General features: G+C 43.2%; 1 protein-coding gene across 2 annotated transcripts in view; it reads right to left on the bottom strand.

Annotated features, from left to right (window-relative positions):
• Positions 1-19922, bottom strand: part of LYST (lysosomal trafficking regulator) — a 568355-nt gene that overhangs the window by 230814 nt on the left and 317619 nt on the right. For both annotated transcript variants that reach the window (XM_077486620.1, XM_077486621.1), the window contains exons 23-25: positions 18422-18599; positions 3364-3533; positions 1741-1971 (exon numbers count right to left, since the gene is read on the bottom strand). In XM_077486620.1, coding sequence (XP_077342746.1) covers positions 1741-1971; positions 3364-3533; positions 18422-18599 — 579 coding nt within the window. The remainder of the gene's footprint in view (positions 1-1740; positions 1972-3363; positions 3534-18421; positions 18600-19922) is intronic.

The following is a 19922-nucleotide window of genomic DNA, read 5'->3' as shown; positions in this document are numbered from 1 at the left end:
TGTGCAAAGACTATTGATATATTGCCAGGTCAAGATGTGCCATGCTGATAGACTGATACCCAAAAAGACAGTGCTGTAATAAAATCAAAAGGTGCTTCACCAAAGTATTAGTTTAAGGGTGTGCACACTTATGCAACCATATTTTAGTTTATTTTCCTTCCCTGCACCTAAAAGATATAAGTTTGTTGTTCATAGTTTATAGTCACATTAATGGTGGAAAAAGTTCTGAAATTATTCATCTTTGTATCATTTTTTTACATCACAGAAACCTGATATTTTAACAGGTGTGTGTAGATGTTTTATATCTGCTGTACATTGCCAACGCAAAGCAAATCTTCAAAAATCTCTCTCAAGTTAAATGGGGGTCAGTGTCTGAACAGAAGTAATGCAAAATGTGTACAGTTAGGCTGGGTTCACATTGCAGCGATGCGGGAACGCAGCGAATCCGCTGCGGGTTCCCGCATCGCATACCTCCCGGCGGCAGTTCACACTGCCCTATGCGAACTGCTGGGAGTGTCAGTGAAACGTTAATGACACCCTCAGATCAGTTTGCATATTGCAGTGCGATCTGCAAACTCTGACAGGAATCGGATCGCATGGTGTGAACACCCATGCGATCCGATTCTGCTGCGGACCAAAAAAAGGGTCCTGTGCGAGTTTGGGCCGGGTGCAATGCGAATTCAGCCATACTATCTGTATGGCTGAACTCGCATCGCACAGAGATCGGATGTGATTTGCACTGCAGTGCGGTGCGAATCACATCCGATTCTCGTTACCGCTGCAATGTGAACCCAGCCTTAGAGGGAATAAATACTGGCTTTGCACGTATAGCTATGTTGAATATGGCCAGGACTAAAAAAAAAACACAATTTAAAAAAATACATGTTTCCTAAGCAGTAAAATATTTATTGCATAATAATTATATATATTCTTTTATTAAGCCAGCAGGTAAAGCTCCAGTCTCATTTTCACATCATTAGCATGATTATTTTCAGATGCATTGAAAGAAGCCTCTTGTTTACAGATTCTTTTTTCAGTTAGTGTAGGGCAGTGTTTCTCAATTCCAGTCCTCAAGGAGCACCGACAGGTCATGTTTTTAGGATTTCCAGATGAAACGGCTGAAGTAATTAATAAGGCAGTGAAACTGATCAAATCACCTGTGCAAAAGAATGAAAAGCCTGAAAATATGACCTGTTGGTGCGCCGTGAGGACTGGAATTGAGAAACACTGGGGTAGGGTACTAATCTTGCCGAATTTGTATTACTGTCTGTACCCACTGGGTAGATTCACCCTTCCCATCCTGGTTGACATTATCATTCAGACAGAAGGTAATGGGGAACTTAAAAGGTCATAGCTGCCATCAGGACAAGAGATAAGAGTACATTTTTCAAAGGGCACACCTGTTTGACGGACAACGATCTAAGAAGAAAATTCCCCTTGTTTTGAAAACGCTGCCTCTACAGGACAGGAAAGTAAAAGGGAAATCTCCCCAGTGGGAATCAGGACAAAAGATAACCTGACAAGTGATTGAATCTCTCCATGATCTGTTCAAGACTAAAAAAAAAAAAAAAAAATAAAAAAATAAAAAAAAAATAAAAAAAAATAAAAAAAAAAATGTAAAAAATTGCCTATACACACACTATAACAGCTAACACTTATGGACAGCATTCTACTTTCATACCTCCTGTTTGTATTTATTATCCTACTGGACATCATCGCACACACACTGTTTAAACATACCTTGTCTCAATGGCACATAACGTCACCAGTGTGTTACACAAAGCATACAGTAGACCACTATCAAGGAGCATGTCTGCCACTTTTGAACAGGAATGGAGGATCTGAAGCAAAATGCAAAATGAGTTATGTAGCAAGGTGGCATTGTGTATAGAATTCTCAATCAATCCAAGAATAGGGATGATGCACCACTTCCGAAAAACACCCACATTCCTTATGTCTTCAACTTCAAATCTGTTTAAAATGAAACAGGAAACATGTAATAGGAAATGAAGTTTAAAAAAAGGTTACGTTAATTAAAGAGTATGACAGAAATGAGAAATGGAAAGTATTCTGGCTGCAGTAGTTAAAAAGCGATTGCTTCTCTGTGCTGCAGTAACACAAATTATACATGTTATGCGTGTGCATTAACCTGTTGTGGTGGCATTCATTTTGAAAAGCGCAATGCAGCACATATGCATATGCGTAGCAAGGCACAGCAACATAGAACTGTGCATTGTGGTGCACTACGTCTGGAAAAATGCTGCATGACGATTGCGGTACGAATGCACAATAACCTGCACATGTTTAACACACTGCAGCAGAGCGGGCTGGTGTGAATGGGCCCTCTAGGTATAGAATATTTTAAAGGAAAGTACAGTCACCTAGCAGAGTATGAACTTCCATTTGTGCTTATTCGGTAATTCTACTGTAATTATAAGCTGTAATTATAAGCAGAGAAAATAGAAGAATCCAACACTTTCAAGCTATATTATTATTGTTTATAACCAGCTGTTGATGAAGTAGCAGCCAGAAAGAGAAGAATCCAAAATATCTAGACATGTTTGATTCTTTTACTTGTTTTTGCTTAAAGCAGAATTTTACCCATGACAACTTATTAAAAATAATGTTCTTTTGAAAGGAACATTAGGTCCGAATTAAGCTACCAAAATTAGTGTGTGCTGTAAATTGCCTCCAGCATTGCTCCCGTTTCTTCTTGCTGGAGGCTGCCATTTTGCTAAAGACCAGAAACCCTGACCAGTACTGTAGTACATTTTTAGACTGTCAGCATTTTGGCTTTCACATCTATGGCGCAGAGCTGAAAAATAGAGAGCAACAGAGCATGTGCAGAGCTGGTTGAGACAGTGTATTACTTGATCATAAACAGTATAAGTGCTTATTTTTTTATGTTTTACCATACCTGCCAGTCTGAAGTGATCTAGGGCTTTATTTTCTGGCTAACGTTACAATTTAAAGTGTAGAGTTGTAGTTTGTAATAAAATCATTTGGCAGAGGACTATACAAGCAAATGTACATTCCAGGGCTATTTTTAGGTAGATCTATAAAAGCAAAAAGCTCCCGGCCACCACTGCAAGTTTATAGATGACACAGGAAGAACCAGCAAAACTATGGGGACAACATGCAAATCTGAAGTAGATTGTGGATAGAAGCTGCTCTAAACAGTAGTACAGTAATGCATGCCATTATTTGCCCAAAGCTCACTTTTTAAAAAACAGCTATTGTATTAATATGTGTAGGGGCTGGGAGCAAGTTGTATGAAGCAGGAGCTAAATGTGCTATGGTACCAGGACTTTAAAGCCATAGATCTCTACTCTCTCAAAATCATAAACAAACTGAAAAACTTACTCCTCATCAAGTCCAATATGTCGCCCGAAGAACATCTCCAGAAGGCACTCTATTACCCTTTGACTCCCCTGGTGTAGATACAGTTGGTTGGCTAGCAGCGTAAAACCACTTTTCTTTAAAAAGGCCTCTTTATATTCCTTGGATGCTCGATGAAAATATGAATTCAACAGCTAGAAAAAGGAAAAAAAAAAAGCTCAAATAAAATAACATTTTCAGCAAATGATTTCCCATGTGTGGGCACTTTTATACTTCATCAATTATTTAAAGTGGTTGTAAACCTCAGACATGAAATACATGCAAAGCATATCCCTCTTATAGCAGGGGTATCCGACCTGCGGCCCCAGATGGCTATAAATGTGGCCAACACAAAATCAAAAACCTACTTTTGAGTGTTGAATTTTTTTTTGTAAAAATGCATTTACACTTTGGGAACACATGCAGGCAAAGATAATTTTTGCAGTGCTCTCTTATTAACATAGACATGAAAATTCTGACCAAAATTTTAGCAAACCGTTTAAACTCTTTTCTCCATCACGTAATGAAAAAAGATCAAGTTTCCTTTGTTAAGCAGAGGCAGGTAGGAGACGCTATTAGGAGAATACTATGGTCGTAACATATAGCTCAGTCGTTCCTTTAGACACAATGCTTTTGTCTCTCGATGTGAACAAGGCATTTGACACTTTGCCATTGCCTCACCTTATGACCCTGCTCCACCATTATGGTTTTGGGGCCTAATTTTTGCGATGGATGACAGCGTTAAAGTATTCCCCTGGGCTAAAATTGAGTATTACGGGTTTGAATTATCTCTTTTGAATATTAGTGGGGGTTCCCCTCTCACCACTCCTTTTCATCTTAGCTCTGGAACCTTTGGCGGAGGCGGTCCGTTCTCATCTAGAAATAAAAGCTAGTTGTGGGTTCTTCCCATAAAATATCCCTATTCGCAAACAGTATTTTGCCAACGCCAACATCCCCTAGCATTTCTCTACCTAATCTACCATCCCTTATAGATACTTTTGCATCCTCAGGACTTCACGCCAACGCTTCCAAATCTAAAACAATGTCGGTCAACCTTTCTCCTTTAACATCGACAGATCTGAAAACTGCTTTCCCATTTCATTGGCTTTCCTCTTTGCCTTATTTGGGAACCTGTCTTACCCTGACGTATGATGGATTGCATCGGGCCAACTTTCCGCCCTTGTTTATAAAATTCTGACATGCTGTCCTCTTGGAACCATTTACTGTTGTCGCGGTTTGGTAGGATAACCAATATTGGTTTCAGTTTTAACTGCCTGTCTCAGTCCCCTCACATATTTTACGCATACATCAACGTAAACTTTTGAAGTTTATGTGGGGATCCACTAGACCTCAAATCGGTAAACAGGTTTTAAATGGCAGGAGGATTAATGGTGGCCTCTCTGTTCCTAATCTACAAGTTTACTATACAGCTGCGAACAAAACCCCGCTATCCCATTTGCACGAAACATATCAATTGCCGCAATGGACCACCACTGATCTTGTGGATTCTGATTCTATACCTAGCTCTTCTTTGCCCTGGCTCTTCCCCCATTCATTGTCTGACCACATTAGGACAATGCTTAGCTCACTTTCTGCGATTTTGTGCGGGTCTGATCTCACCTCATCTCCCCCATCTTCACTGTCCATTATTCCCCTCTGGGTTGCGAAAAACCCTGCTCAACTCTCCTGGTGGAGTGCTCACGCATTTACTGATATTCACTCTCCACTCCACCCCTACTAGGATAATGGAATTTGACACCCTACATTCTTCTTACAATATCCCCCACAACGAGAATACTATAGCCCTCTACAACTTAGACAGTTTCTTCAACAGCTCATAAAATCCCACCCTACCCCATAAACTTTGACCCCCTTTGAGAGTCTCTGTAGAGGCAGACCCCACTCCCCAGGCCTAATATTGTCAATATATTCATCCATAATCTCTGCCAAAAAAAACCTCCATTAAGTGCTCATCATCTTCAATGGAAAAAAGAACTGGAAAGGCAGCTGGACCCAGAGGACTGGCAAATTATGACTATAGCACTCTAATGCCAAGTACACGGCCGGACTTTCCAGCAGAAAAGGCCCGATGGTCTTCCCGACGGACTTTTAGCGGAGATACGATGGACTTCCAAACGAACGGACTTGCACACACATGAACGGACTAAAGTCCGTTTGAAAGTCTGTTCATTTTGAACGTGATCGCATACGACAGGACTAGGAAAGGATGTTCAATAGCCAGTAGCTAATAGCTGCCCTTGCGTCGTATTTGGTCTGTCAGACCAGCATACAGACGAACGGTTTTCCCAATAGAAATTGAGTCTGTCCGACAGATTTGAAATGATGATGTTCTATTTCTAGGTCAGTCGGAATTTAAGAAAAACAATCAGATTATACCACACAGGATCGGATTATCCGACGGAATGATTCCATCGGACCTATTCTGCCAGAAAGTCCGGTCGTGTGTACACAGCATTAGTGTTCGAGAAATGTCCTTATGTTAGAGAATTCCCATAAAATATTGTATAGGTGGTACTATACGCTAGCTAGACTGGCTCGTTATCCTCTCTGCTTCTGAGGATGTTCACAGGAAGGCTCTATGGCACACATTCTGAGTCTATACTCTTTTCCGAAACTTATTACATGTCAGTCTCAAAAGGAACCCGTTATGAAGCTCTTCTTGGCAAACTAATTGCTGAATTGCTTTGTCCGGAGAATCAATTGGCTCTTCATCTTTTTACTGGAACAAAATTAACTATTGTGAAGGCATGTAAAACTCCAGTACTTGAGGCTGTCAAAAATCATATGAATGATATTATGGTGAATGAGAAGTTGGCGGATATTCTCTCAGACAAGCATGGTAAATTCCTTCGGGTCTGGCAACCATGGGTTGCATATTCTCATCCCTCTAGGTTTGATAGACTGATTCTCTTGATTTAGTGCTTTGATGGACGCCCCGTAGGACTCCATTTGGTTTCCTTTTTTTTTCCATCTGATCTATTTTTTTTTTCCGTCATACTTACCTGTAAAATCCTTTTCTTTGAGTACATCATGGGACACGGTTAGGCGAATATTCATTACCTGCTGGGTTATACTTTGTCTCCAGGTGAATAAACACTGGTAGACCAAATGTCGTTAGACAGGAAGTGTTCCCTATATAACCCCTTCCATACACGAAGTACTTCAGTTTTGTAGCAAGCACTGAATCCTCAAAAAGAGGGGAAGGACCTCTGTCTCCCATGATGTACTCAAAGAAAAGGATTTTACAGGTAAGCATGAAAAAATCCTATTTTCTTTGAGTAAATCATGGGACACAGTCTCAGGCTAATATGCATTACCTTCCGGAACTTCCCAGAGCAATGGCCTTGAGGGGAGGGAGACACCCTGCCAAACAAAAGCCATCAGACCTTATACGGCAGCTCGCAGTACACTGCAGCTGAAAGCTGGCTGCTTGAACATCCACTTGATAAAATTTTGTGAACGTATACACTGAAGACCAGGTAGCAGCCTTACAAATCTGAGCCACAGAAACCTGATGGCAAAAAGCTCAGGAGGTTCCTACACCCCTGGTAGAATGAGCTCTTAACCTAAACAGAGGAGCTTTACGTTTCAGACCATAGGCCTGAATGACCAATTGACGGAACCAATTGGCAATGGAATGCTTGCCTCTTCTTGGGTCCTTTTGGTAAAACAAAAAAAGAGTCGAACGAGGCTGAGAGAAAAATGAAGGAAAATTAATGACCTGATTTAAATGAAAAAAAAAAAAGGCAAAAAGGATGGAACAGGTCGTAAGACGACCCTGTCATGGTGAAGGATCAAGTATGGTTTCCTGCACGAAAGGGCAACCAACTCTGACACCCTCCAAGCTGAGGTGATGGCCATCAGGAAGGCTAGCTTGTGTGACAGCAAGTCTAATAGAATTTCCTTGCTAGGCTCAAATGCTTGTTTCTGTAAATCAGGCAGCACCAAGTTCAAGTCCTATGGACACATAGGTGACCTAATGGGGGGAAGCAAGCAAGTTGCCCCTTGAATAAAAGGTTCGGACCAGTGAATGGGAGGCTAAAGGTCTTTGGAAGAACACTGATAGGGCTGAAATTTGACCTCTGATTATACTCAAAGCCAATTTGATGTAAACAGCTGACTGTAGAATTCTCCCAATCACGTATTTCAGAGGATACAATTTTTTGGCTTCACACCAAGCAATACAAGTCTTCCAGACCTTATGATAGATCTTCCTAGTGACAGCTTTTCTAGCATTCACTAGGGTAGACACCATTGGTCCCGAGATGCCATGGTCCTTTAACACCCTGGGCTTCAATAGCCATGCCGTCAAATTTAGAGACTGTAAATTGGGATGGAATATTAGGACCTCGAGACAGTAGATAGGGACACCATGGAAGCGTCCATGGCCCATCTATTGTCAGCCTCACAATCTCTGGGAATCAGGGCCTTTTGGGACAGGTTGGTGCCACCAGAATGACTAACTCCCTCACCTCTGAATGATGCGCAACAAATGTGAAAGGAAAGGGATCGGAGGGAAAGCATAAACCGGGGAGTACTGGCTCCATGGAACTACTAGAGAATCTGCTCCGACTGCCACAGAATCTCTTGGTCGGGACACAAACTGATGTAGCTTGTTTTTTTTATCTAGGATGTCAGTAGGTTGACCTCTGGCCATCCCCAAGATTCACAAATTTCATGGAACACCCCTGGGTGTAGGAATCATTCCTCCAGGTAGATCTGCTGGTGGCTGAGATAATCTGCCTTCCAGTTCTCTACTCCCGAGATACATCCCTCTGCCCAGGCTAGTATGTGGTTTGCCTCCTTCAGAGATTAACTCCTGGTACCGCCTTGGTGGTTTCAAATAGGCCATGGCAGTGGCATTGTTGGACTGAACCCTGATAGGTGAGCCCTGAAGCTCCGTCATCCAGGACTGTAGGGCTAGAGGTACTGCCCATTATTCCAGGATGTTGGAATTAAGGGCAGTACATCTAGCCCTGGGCAGGATCTGTTCTGTCCTTGACCATTTCCCCAGAGCTGTGAGCCCTTCTAGGATTGCTCCCCAGCCTAAGAGACTGGCATCTGTAGTCAGTACTCTCCAAGTTAACAGGAGGAAGAATCTTCCCTTTCGCAGGTTCTGATCCTGAAACCACCAATTTAGGCTTAAGCTTGCCCGAGGAGATAAGAACATTAGATAATCCAGGGCTTTGTCCTCTCCTGTTCCAAGTCAACAGGATGTCTTGTTGTAGGAGCCTGGAATGGAACTGGGCAAAGGGCACCACCTCGAAGGAGGACACCATCCTCCCTAGAAGACTCATACAGAGCCGAATGGAGTGTTGTCTGGTGCCCCTTATCTGATCCTTCAGGGTACAGACCCTTACGGGTGGCAAGAATTGCTTGGACCGTATCTAGGATCGGACCTAAATACGTTAGACTTTGAGCTAGTCTCAAGGTTGACTTTTTGGCATTTATGATCCAGCCTAAGCTTTCCAAATAGCACACTGCGCATGTTATGCTCTGTGTATGCGCATGTTATGCTCTGAGTGATCTCTGAGCAGGTTGTCCAGATACCCGAGCACCAGGATCCCTTGGGCCCTTAAAAGATCCAGTACTGGTGCTAGGACCCTTGTGAACACCCGGGGAGTGGTAGCAAGCCCAAAGGGTAGAGCCACAAATTGAAAATGATATTCCTCTACTGCAAATCGCAGGAACCTCTGATGAGGCTGAAAGATAGGTACGCGTAAATGCGCGCCCTTTATATCGATGGAGGCTAGAAAGTGTCCCATCTGGAGTGAGGCTACTATTGAGTGCACAGACCCCATCCGAAAGGACTGGATCAGTAGATAGTGGTTAAGGGATCTTAGGTCCAAAATGGGCCTTGTGTCCCAGTTTGGTTTTTGAAACGTAAATAGGTTTGCGTAAAACCCTGCACCCCTTTAGGGTACAGGAATCTCTATAAATCACTCCTTGATGCACTAAATGATATAGTGCCTGACGCAACAAGTTTTTTTTGGAGGATTTGAGGGAATGCTGATCTTAAAAACCTCTGAGCGTGAACCCCCCAGCAACTTCAGCTTGTAACCGCGGGATATAGTTGAGGTGACCCACTCGTCCTCAACTATTGTCCTCTAAATGTCTGCAAAGTGCAGCAGCCTTCCCCCCACCCAATGGAGTGGGGGCGTCCCCTCAAAAGGAGGGCTTGGTGCCGAGTTTAGAAGAATTTTGAACCCCGGTCTTTCTCTGGCCTAGGCCTTGCGGCTTGCCCTTGGCCCTAGCACCCTGTTGGTGGTGGAACTGCCTTGGCACTGAGACATTTCAGGAAGCAGTCCCTGAGGGTTTAGACAAGAGATGCCTGATGCTTTTCTTCACAGAAAGTATAGAACTCATCCCTCCGGAAGCTTTTGGATATAAATGTTCCCCATGAATGGGGAAACCTGCCAATAACTTCCTACAAGGAATCTCGGCTGCTAGTTCTTAAGCCAGAAAAGTCTGGGCTTATGTACAGACAAGAGAGCCAAAAGAGAAACTTGCTGTATTGAATTTTTAAGGTATCAACAGCAAAAACCAGTGCTCAAGGAATATCTGCCTTATTTTCAGGCAGATCATCCTCCTGGTTAGGTCTGTCAGGCCATCTGATCTGATCCTTTATGGACTGGCAGATACCAATTGCTGCAACAGCTGGCATTAGTGATAAAGGGTAAAGCATAAGCGTTGACTGTACAATCCCAGATAGGCACAGTGGCTCAGATTGCCCGGAAGCCTCTGGTCCTTCAGGCGATACAACACTAGGGATACGACTAGGTTCAGCAGGAACTACAGAGGACATAGGTGTGCCCTTCCCTGTAGTGTTAATCCTGCTCCTCTTCTTTCAAGACATTGCCTCAAAAAGGGAGTACCTGGGTGTAGTATTAACACACCACAGTTGGGAGACCATTTAATAAGGCTCACTGAGCCCCTATGCAACAATCCTGCTAAGCACTTTTAGCCTGCCAAGCAACACCTGGTAACTCACGTGACCCGGGTAAGGAGAAATGAACCGCTGCAAGTGCCTGCTCTGTGTCCCACAGATGCCTACTGGAAGCACTGCATGCTTGGCATACACAGCTTAAATAGGCTGGCTGTTTGCCCACATGTGGTTCTGGTGAAGGGACGTGGCCGTATTCATGTATGATGCAAATTTTCATGCACCCAGATAAAGGCTATGGTGCTTGTGCGGTGAAGCCACGTGTGCCATGGCCACCAAACAGCTGACACCAGCAGCGCTTTTGCGAACGCACGTGTGACATGGTGAACCAAGGAAAAATGGCACACTGTCGTGGCCCATCCCAAAAAAAAGCAAAAAAAACAAAAACAAAAAAACAGCCAGACACAAGCAAAAAAGGTACACTTTGCAAAAACCCACAGCTAGCCCCAAAACTCCCGTCTGGTCAGAGGTTGTCTGGTTATCAAAAACAAATAATCGCACTACTTTCAAGTTGCCCTCTTTTAGAATAAAAAAACATAAAAATTACTCAGATGGGTACAATATCTATATCGGTTATAGCTTGTGATCTGCCTGACTTTTTGTGCTCATCAGCTATCATTTTAATTTATGTGTAGCCCAAGGTAATTCTTCTGCCTCCAATGTGGCTGAGGAAGGTGAAAAGGGTGGAAACCTCTGCTCTATAGTAAATGTGAGAGTTCTGTCTGCTGCCTCCTTACTCTGCTATCAGCAGGAGTCACTTCTGGCATATTTCTTGACACCAAGAGAAAAAAAAAGGTGACAGGGAGGGATCGCCAGCTGATTGAAAGCCTTGGCTCTGTTCCTGTGTGAAGAGGGATTTGTCCCTTTTCTCCAATCAGCTCGCAGATTTTGTCACTGAGCTCTGCAAAGCCTAAATTTCAACTCCCTGCCCCCTGATTTCTGAAATCCCAGACAAACTGTATACATTTTGGAATTTGCATGTCTGTAGAGAAAAGAAGACTGCAGATAAACGGATACAACTCATCTCTCATTTAAGCCTTCCCTTATCAATCCTTGATTTTTACCAGTCAGGTATGTATAGCGACTGCTTAAAATATGTTTTGTTTGAATGCATTATTTTAAAAAATATAATACATAAGAAAATGGTTACCAACACTATAGCCGAGTACTTTATATAATTCAGAAAAAGGGGTCTTTCAGGTAAGTTACCTAAAATATATTCCATAAGTGTATGGATATACCAACAATGAACATCCACTTGCTTAGTCTTTGTGACTGGAGGGATTGTTACAACTATATTAAGGTGCTATATCATATTACTTTAGCTACCTTGTTACCATTGTCCTGGAATCTGGAGCGCCTTATTTTCTACTTGGTTTCCTTGTGGTTTGGGATAGAATTCCTTCCTAACCTCCGTGTTACAGAGCAGGCCGTTTGTCGGTTTTCTACATTTGCTGGCTATCTATTGGCAGCATCTTTTACGGCAGTTTCATTGAATCATTTAGACAGCTGGGATACTGAGCCACTATTTTTTGCACTAGAAATATGTAGATCCTGCATATGCTGTTGCAGGCGGTTTTTTCTCTATTCATGAAGATCTGTCGCATGATTTTTTTTGTGAAGTACATACCACAATTTTGTAAACTAAAGCTCCTGAAGAAGCGTTTATAGACCTGCAACATGTTGAGTCATCTATTTTGATATATTATCGTGTCACTGCCTCTCAACCACAGTCTTGGACTTGTTTCAGATGATGGAATGTTATATCCGCATCCTCAGTTCCACTGACAATATTGGTTGTATTTGGCAGTATTGTATCATATTTATATTGATTGTGGTAAACTTGTTTTAACACAATTGTAATAATTTTCAGTTTTTTTATAATAATAAAAATTTGTTTAACATTTATGTATCAAGGTATCAAGTTGTGCCTAAAAAGTCCATAGTCTCCCTATATTTTGTTTCTTCCTAACTGATATTCACGATGTGGCACATTTTTATTTCTATGTATCCACATTATCACCACATGTGTTGATACAATAACAAATTGATTCAACAATGAACATCGCCGAATTACTTTTGATCTTCTAAATATGCAATTGAAAAACCTCTGTTAAATCTATGCAAAAAATACCAGTTGATTTTGCCACAAATCCATTAAACAAATATTCCTTGTGCTCTGCCTGTGCACAAGGTGGGATCAGGGAACTCTGGAGCAGGCAGGGCAGGACTTAGGGTGGTGGAGGCCCCTGGGCTTGAGTCATTTTCGGGCCCTACCTTCTATACATTATCGGATTTATCAGCATATAACACGCACCGGCGTATAACACGCACACGAAGTTTAGATGGGGATTTTAAGGAAAAAAAACTTTTAGGAGGGAAGTTTAAGGAAAAAAACTTACATTTAAATTCCCATCAATGCACCCTTATCAGTGTCCATCTGCAGCCTTGCCCATCCACCTGCAGCCTTGTCAGTGAAGCCTTTGTCATTGCAGTCTTGAAGTTTAAAAATGGCTTCACCGTGATACATCTCGGCAGCTCTCGGGTCCTCTTGGCGGCTCTTGGGTCCTGTCGCAGTCCCCGAGCGGCGCAGAGAGTATCCGAGTGTACTCGGCTTGGTTCACGTTCACGTCCAGTCCCTGTGTTATGTCCATCATAGGGTGGGACTGGGCATGACTGTGAGCGGAGCTGAGCCGAGTATCTCAGCGGGGCCCCTTATTTGGAGGGGCCCATGGGCTTGAGCCCAGTCAAGCCCAATGATAAGTCCTGCCCTGGGAGCAGGAAGGAGGTTCTATGTAATCCATTAGGCCCCTGTTCACACCAAATTTAGTTTTTTTTCCTGTGTCCTGTTTACATCACAACACTAGTATCCCATGCAGATTTTTTCTGAGCAGGAATCAGCAAGAATGTATCCCGTTTTCTGCGTGGGAAAAAAACAAACATGTGACATGTACATTGCCGTGAACAGGGCAGAAGAGAAAGTTTTTACACTGGGTGTGATCAAGGCAACCACCAGAAATGGAGGGGCCCCTTACACAGCTTTAGGCCTGGGCCCCCTCCCCTAGGACCTGGCCGTCAACATTCCCCAGGGCCTGCCCACTTGCTGTTCCATCGAATCTGCCCACTGGGCATACCACGCCCTCCTTCTCTATCTCATGTTCTCTATCCCATGTTCTCTTCGTCCTCCTGCAACCCCATCTTCTCCATATTATGTCCTTCTCCTCCATTCTCATCAACTGGCTCCAACCACCCCACACAGCCTGGCGCACACACTGGTACCTGACCAGAATGGACATTGCATACACAAAAGAGGGGAGGGGTCTCCCCCACCCGACCTCCTCCTCCATTGGTCACTCCAACCTTTACACAAAAGAGCGGGGAGGGGCTCCTCCCCCCTGATGTCTTCCATGGGGCCCTCTGACCTGGCACCTGATGTCACCCCACCCCATACAGCGTCTGACAGCGGGCCCCGACCTGCACACATGTGGGATCCGCCCACCTCTCCACCCTCCCCTGCATCCTGGCAGATGTTCCGCTCTGACGGCAGCTGCCTCATGTGAAGGATGGTCTGGGTTGTTACAGTTTTTTTTTTCCCTTTCAGTTATTTATCTGAAAAGTACAGAATTTGGAGAGATGTGCTAAATATGATTTTTTGTTTTGTTTTGTCATATACTTTCAATATTAGGTTTAGAAAATGAGAATCACAGGCAGTAAACCGAGGACTGCAACCCCTTCTTTAGGCTGGGTTCACACTATTGCGAACTGAATGTGGGTTTCTCTACATCCAATTCACATAGCAGGATATTGTGACTGGCTCTCTCATCTCCGCAGCGGCTCTGGTGTGAATTGCGGAGTCCTGTGTTTCTTTTGGTTTGTTTCAGGTCAGAATTGAGCCAACATTTCAGGCTGAAATTGGACCTGAAATGGTGAATGGACACACACTGGACTCCTGCTGTGAGCCGCTGCGACCTCCAGTGTGAACCCAGCCTCAAACACAGATACGGCTTCTATCTAGCAAAAGCAAACCATCCATGAATGTACTTGTATCAGAAAAGTCAGGATCTAATTGGATAACTGTACATCATTTAGTGGTCTAAAATTTAGAACAGCGAACATTACAAAACATTTTAAGTCACCACAGGGTCACTTTTACCCAATAGGTACCCATTACATAGAGGGCCAGTGTTCTGTAGATTGCAAAAGATAGCTGTTAAAGGGGTTGTAAACCCTTGTGTTTTTTTACCTTAATGCATCCTATGCATTAAAGTGAAAAAACACCTGGCATTCACCAGCCCCCCATTTTATTTATGTGAGCCCCTTCATCTCCTCGGCGGTTCAATCCAGCAGCAGTGTAAACCTGGGCTTAGGCGTCGTCCCTCTACCCCTGCTGTGAAAAAAAACATGTTGTACTTGGTCTGTTGCATTTATCTATAGATCGAATAGATGACCTTTGACTTGCATATGTCTAGCAACCCTACCAGTTAAAGAAGGTAAACATAGGTTGTTCCCTAAAGTTAACCTCTTACCCACTTGGGCACTTAAACCCCCTTCCTAACCAGACCAATTTTCAGTGCTCTCACAATTTGAATGACAATTACTCAGTCATGCAACACTGTACCTATATGACTTTTTTGTCTTTTTTTTCACACCAATAGAGCTTTCTTTTGGTGCCATTTAATCACCGCTTGTTATATTAGTAGGTTATTTCTCACACACAGCATATGCATAGCACAAATTAGACCCCAAAACACATTCTGCTACTCCTTCCAAGTACAGCGATACCACATGTGTGAAATGTTTACACAGCGTGGCCACATACAGAGGCCCAACATGCAGGGAGCACCGTCAAGTGTTCTTGGAGCATAAATTATACATATAATTTCTTGACCATCTCAAACTTTTGAAAGCCCTGGAGTACCAGGACAATGGAAATGCCCAAAAAATTACCCCATATTGGAAATAAAACAACCCAATGTATAATCTATGAGGCATAATGAGTCTTTTAAACATCATTTTTTTCTACAAGTTTTTGGAAAATGTGTAAAGCAAATGAAAACACATTTTTTTTTACATAAAGTTGTCCATTTATACAAGATTTCTAACACATAGCATGTACATGGCAAAAATTACACCCCAAAATAGATTTTCCTACTCCTCCTGAGTATGGCGATAACACATGCGGGAAACTTATAAACAGCATGGCCACATACAGAGGCCCAACATGCAGGGAGCACCATCAGGTGTTTTAGGGGTATAAATGTCAAATCTAATTTGACTACCTATTACACTTTTGTGAAGCAACGTAGTGGCATAATGTAGTATGGATGAGTACTGATGTGGCACGGATGAGCATTGCTGAGTATGCCCGAGTACGGCTGAGTACAGCTTGGTATGGCTTAGCATTGCCGAGTATGAATGGACGGACGAGTAGTGCCGAGTATGGACGGACGAGTAGTGCCGAGTATGGACGGACGAGTAGTGCCGAGTATGGACGGACGAGTAGTGCCGAGTATGGACGGATGAGGGTGGGTGGCTGAGCATGGATGAGGGTGGGTGGCTGAGCATATATGAGGGTGGGTGGCTGAGCATGGATGAGGGTGGGTGGCTGAGCATGGATGAGGGTGGGTGGCTGAGCATGGATGAGGGTGGGTGGCTGAGCATGGATGAGGGTGGGTGGCTGAGCATGGATGAGGGTGGGTGGCTGAGCATGGATGAGGGTGGGTGGCTGAGCATGGATGAGGGTGGGTGGCTGAGCATGGATGAGGGTGGGTGGCTGAGCATGGATGAGGGTGGGTGGCTGAGCATGGATGAGGGTGGGTGGCTGAGCATGGATGAGGGTGGGTGGCTGAGCATGGATGAGGGTGGGTGGCTGAGCATGGATGAGGGTGGGTGGCTGAGCATGGATGAGGGTGGGTGGCTGAGCATGGATGAGGGTGGGTGGCTGAGCATGGATGAGGGTGGATGGCTGAGCATGGATGAGGGTGGATGGCTGAGCATGGATGAGGGTGGATGGCTGAGCATGGATGAGGGTGGATGGCTGAGCATGGATGAGGGTGGATGGCTGAGCATGGATGAGGGTGGATGGCTGAGCATGGATGAGGGTGGATGGCTGAGCATGGATGAGGGTGGATGGCTGAGCATGGATGAGGGTGGATGGCTGAGCATGGATGAGGGTGGATGGCTGAGCATGGATGAGGGTGGATGGCTGAGCATGGATGAGGGTGGATGGCTGAGCATGGATGAGGGTGGATGGCTGAGCATGGATGAGGGTGGATGGCTGAGCATGGATGAGGGTGGATGGCTGAGCATGGATGAGGGTGGATGGCTGAGCATGGATGAGGGTGGATGGCCGAGCATGGATGAGGGTGGATGGCCGAGCATGGATGAGGGTGGATGGCTGAGCATGGATGAGGATGGATGAGGATGGATGGCTGAGCATTGATCAGGATGGATGGCTGAGTATTAACGACGATGGATGGCTGGATGAGTGCTGAAGTTGTTGCATATCAGCTCTGTGGGCACAAATAATCCTGCCCACAGTACTGCTGCATCTGATCTCTCCCCTCTCTATACTGATCGGTACAGAGAGGGGAGAGGAACTGGGCATGAATGCCGGTTTGCGTACAAGTGATTGCGCCGTTATTTGACGAAGCGATGAAGTGGTAAACGACCACCATCAGCGGCCATTTACCGTAATGCATCATGGATATTTCCAGGTGCGCGCCCCAGGGGGGTGCGATTCTGGGAGGACGTCAATGTACACCAGAGTTATCGAGCTGCGCTCTAGCTTTCATTCGGCTATAGCGCGGTCAGCAAGCAGTTAAAGAAAAGCACAAGTCTAAATATTCTTTAAAAAAATTAAAAATTTGCCCCCTCCTCTTACCTATCCTGCCTAACAAGTAGAAAAAGATCTGTGTACTTACCCATTTTTAATCTTCTCAGATCCAGTCATGTGATCTCGTAGCTACGGCTACGGTAGCTTGACAACGGGCAGAAATTCTGGGAGCCATGACATCACTCCCATGGCCCTTATGTTGTCAGCGCTCTCTCCTCTCCCCTGTAGCAGCCACTGACTAACACAGAGGAAACGGAGCTGCAGGATCACATGACTGGACCGGAGCAGATTAAAAATAGGCAAGTATACACATTTATTACAGTTAGGAGGAGGAAGGAGGGAACATTGTTAGGAATAGTTAGACTTGGGCTTTTCTTCCACTTTAATTATGGTTGATTAGAATTAACCAAGTAATATTAATGACCTACCCTTAGCTACTTTCTTGTTTGTTTTGTTCATTTAGTACATTTGTTTGTCATGTAAAACAACGCGTAAATTTGAAAAAAGGCCTTTATTTAATTTGTAAATAACTTTGCAATGCTAAGTACCAGAATCATAATTCCTCTCTTATAAAAATAAGAAATTGTAGAATCAAAATATTTAATCTACAGTAACACCGTTTAGGATTTCTACAGATTTATATCTGTAGAACTATCTATAGTTTGCAGAAAATAACATTTTGAAAGACAGCATCATTAATATAAATCCTCTTTTGTCCCAGAAAAACAAACAATGCACGCATTACCTTATCATAAGTAATCACAAAGTTACTGCCAAATCAATAGGCATATGGCCGAAATGTAAAAATGTCTCTGCTCCATAAGAGGTACACAGGTGCAAGAGCTGAAATGGTTAATTTAAAAAAAGGATCACATGCCAAAACTTCATGTTATTCAGTGCACCAGCAAATCCATAATGGAAGGTGCAAATTTACTATGCTGCAGTAGTTTTAATTACTGCATACCTATTTCTTTGCTGCAGTGTTCTACAGGATGCATGTTCTACTGACAGTGCAAAAAAAAAAAAAATCTTAAGGTGTGGAACCAAAACTCTGGATGAATTGTTTACATAGTTCCTGATCTGTATTTTACCCCAGCTCACTACTTAAAACATCTGACTAAACGACTCCATCCCTATCTGCAAATAATGGTATACTGTAAAGATTAGAATAAAAGATATAGGCATACTGTTAACTATTGATTACAATAAAAAAAAGTATGAGTATTAAAGCCATTAGGACTTACTTTTAAGACTCCTTGTTGAATAAGAGGAGATGGGTGATTGACCAATACAATAAGTACATCTGGTTGAATAATTTCATTGAAAACATCCGCTACCATTACATCCGGCATGGTGAGAACAACACCACACAAAAGATCATAAAGTCCGCAACACACAAGATGAATGCAATTATCCATTGATCTATAAAAACAGAATAAGTTACATTGATAACAAATATTTTAAGTATAAGAATACACATTGTACATTATATGAAATATAAATGAAATATCCTGTGTCCTTGCCAAAGCTGGAGAGACACTAGTCTAAATTTGGTTATGCGACTAGGTTGCAGCCAGCCTGAGCTCTTACTGTTTTTAGCATTTTTGGGGTTTTCCCAAAGCCTAGGGCTCCTCCACCAACTAGAATAAAGGAAACCTCTAGATTCCAGGTGTAATGCAAGGTCAGGGGTAGCGGAATATGTAACATTTTAGAATTACAAGTTTAGGAATAACCCCTAAGGACATGAGAAGTTTATATCAGTATACTACAGAAAGAAATTTTATGCCCAAGTTATAGAATAAAAAAGTATAAATAGTCATACTTTCCTGTGGTAAGGCTACATATAGCCTATGGAGACTCAAATACAGAGGCCTATTTTAGTGTGAAAAAAACCCTAGTGTTAGGCAAGGTTAACCCATAACTAATGTAAAACCAGATGGTCTGTGAGTGAATGATTATTGCGAGGCAGCTACAGTTAGTAATTCAATTTAATTCAGCACACTCCCAACACACATAAAAACAGCCAATCCACATGGTGATAGACAAGGCGATTAAATACAGTGTATCTAGTTCAACATGATTTATGCTAAATTGATCAATAGCATACTAGTCAGAATGACATATCTAAATTTATGTTAACATCTGCAAGGGGTGAATGGTAAGCACTAAGCAGTCTACTCATTTTTAAGTGGACAGTGAGCTAGAGATAAAATTCAATTAAAAAAAAAAAAAAAAATATTCCTGAACTAGAACGCAGGGAACTTCTTTTTTTGAGCTTCCCCTCAAAAATTAGGTTTAGTAGGTGTACAAAAATTGATACTTTCTAGCAGGTAATAAGCTGGTCAACTTCTCCCTCTCCTAAACAACCCACTCTTCCCACCAGGGCTGGACCAACCAAGCCTTTGCCTGCCCATGGCAATTCTCAGGTCTGCCACTTCCTGGGATTCTGCACTTTTCCATCTTGGGCCTCCATCTGCGAGACTCTCAGCGTGCCCTCTACAGTCATACTGCTCTTTGATCTGCTCCTCAACTTTGGGTGGGGGTCTGGTGAGTTGTTTAGTCTACATTCCCACCGATATGAATCCAAATGGAATTCCAATGGAATGGAATCCAAATAGTGGCTGTGGCTACTTCAGACTTCGAGGGCTGAAGCAAAGACTGGTCAATCACAGCCAAAGGTACCTTTAACGTGATCATCCTGAAGGCAGCTTAAAAAGGTCCTCCTTCACTGGTACTGGTTTCTGG

Source organism: Lithobates pipiens, unplaced genomic scaffold (assembly GCF_037356315.1).
Source record: "Lithobates pipiens isolate NorthernLeopardFrog02 unplaced genomic scaffold, aLitPip1_a1.2 Scaffold_18, whole genome shotgun sequence".
Lineage (NCBI taxonomy): Eukaryota > Metazoa > Chordata > Amphibia > Anura > Ranidae > Lithobates > Lithobates pipiens.
Note: the sequence above shows the minus strand (reverse complement) of the source record. Positions and strands in the feature narration are given on the sequence as shown.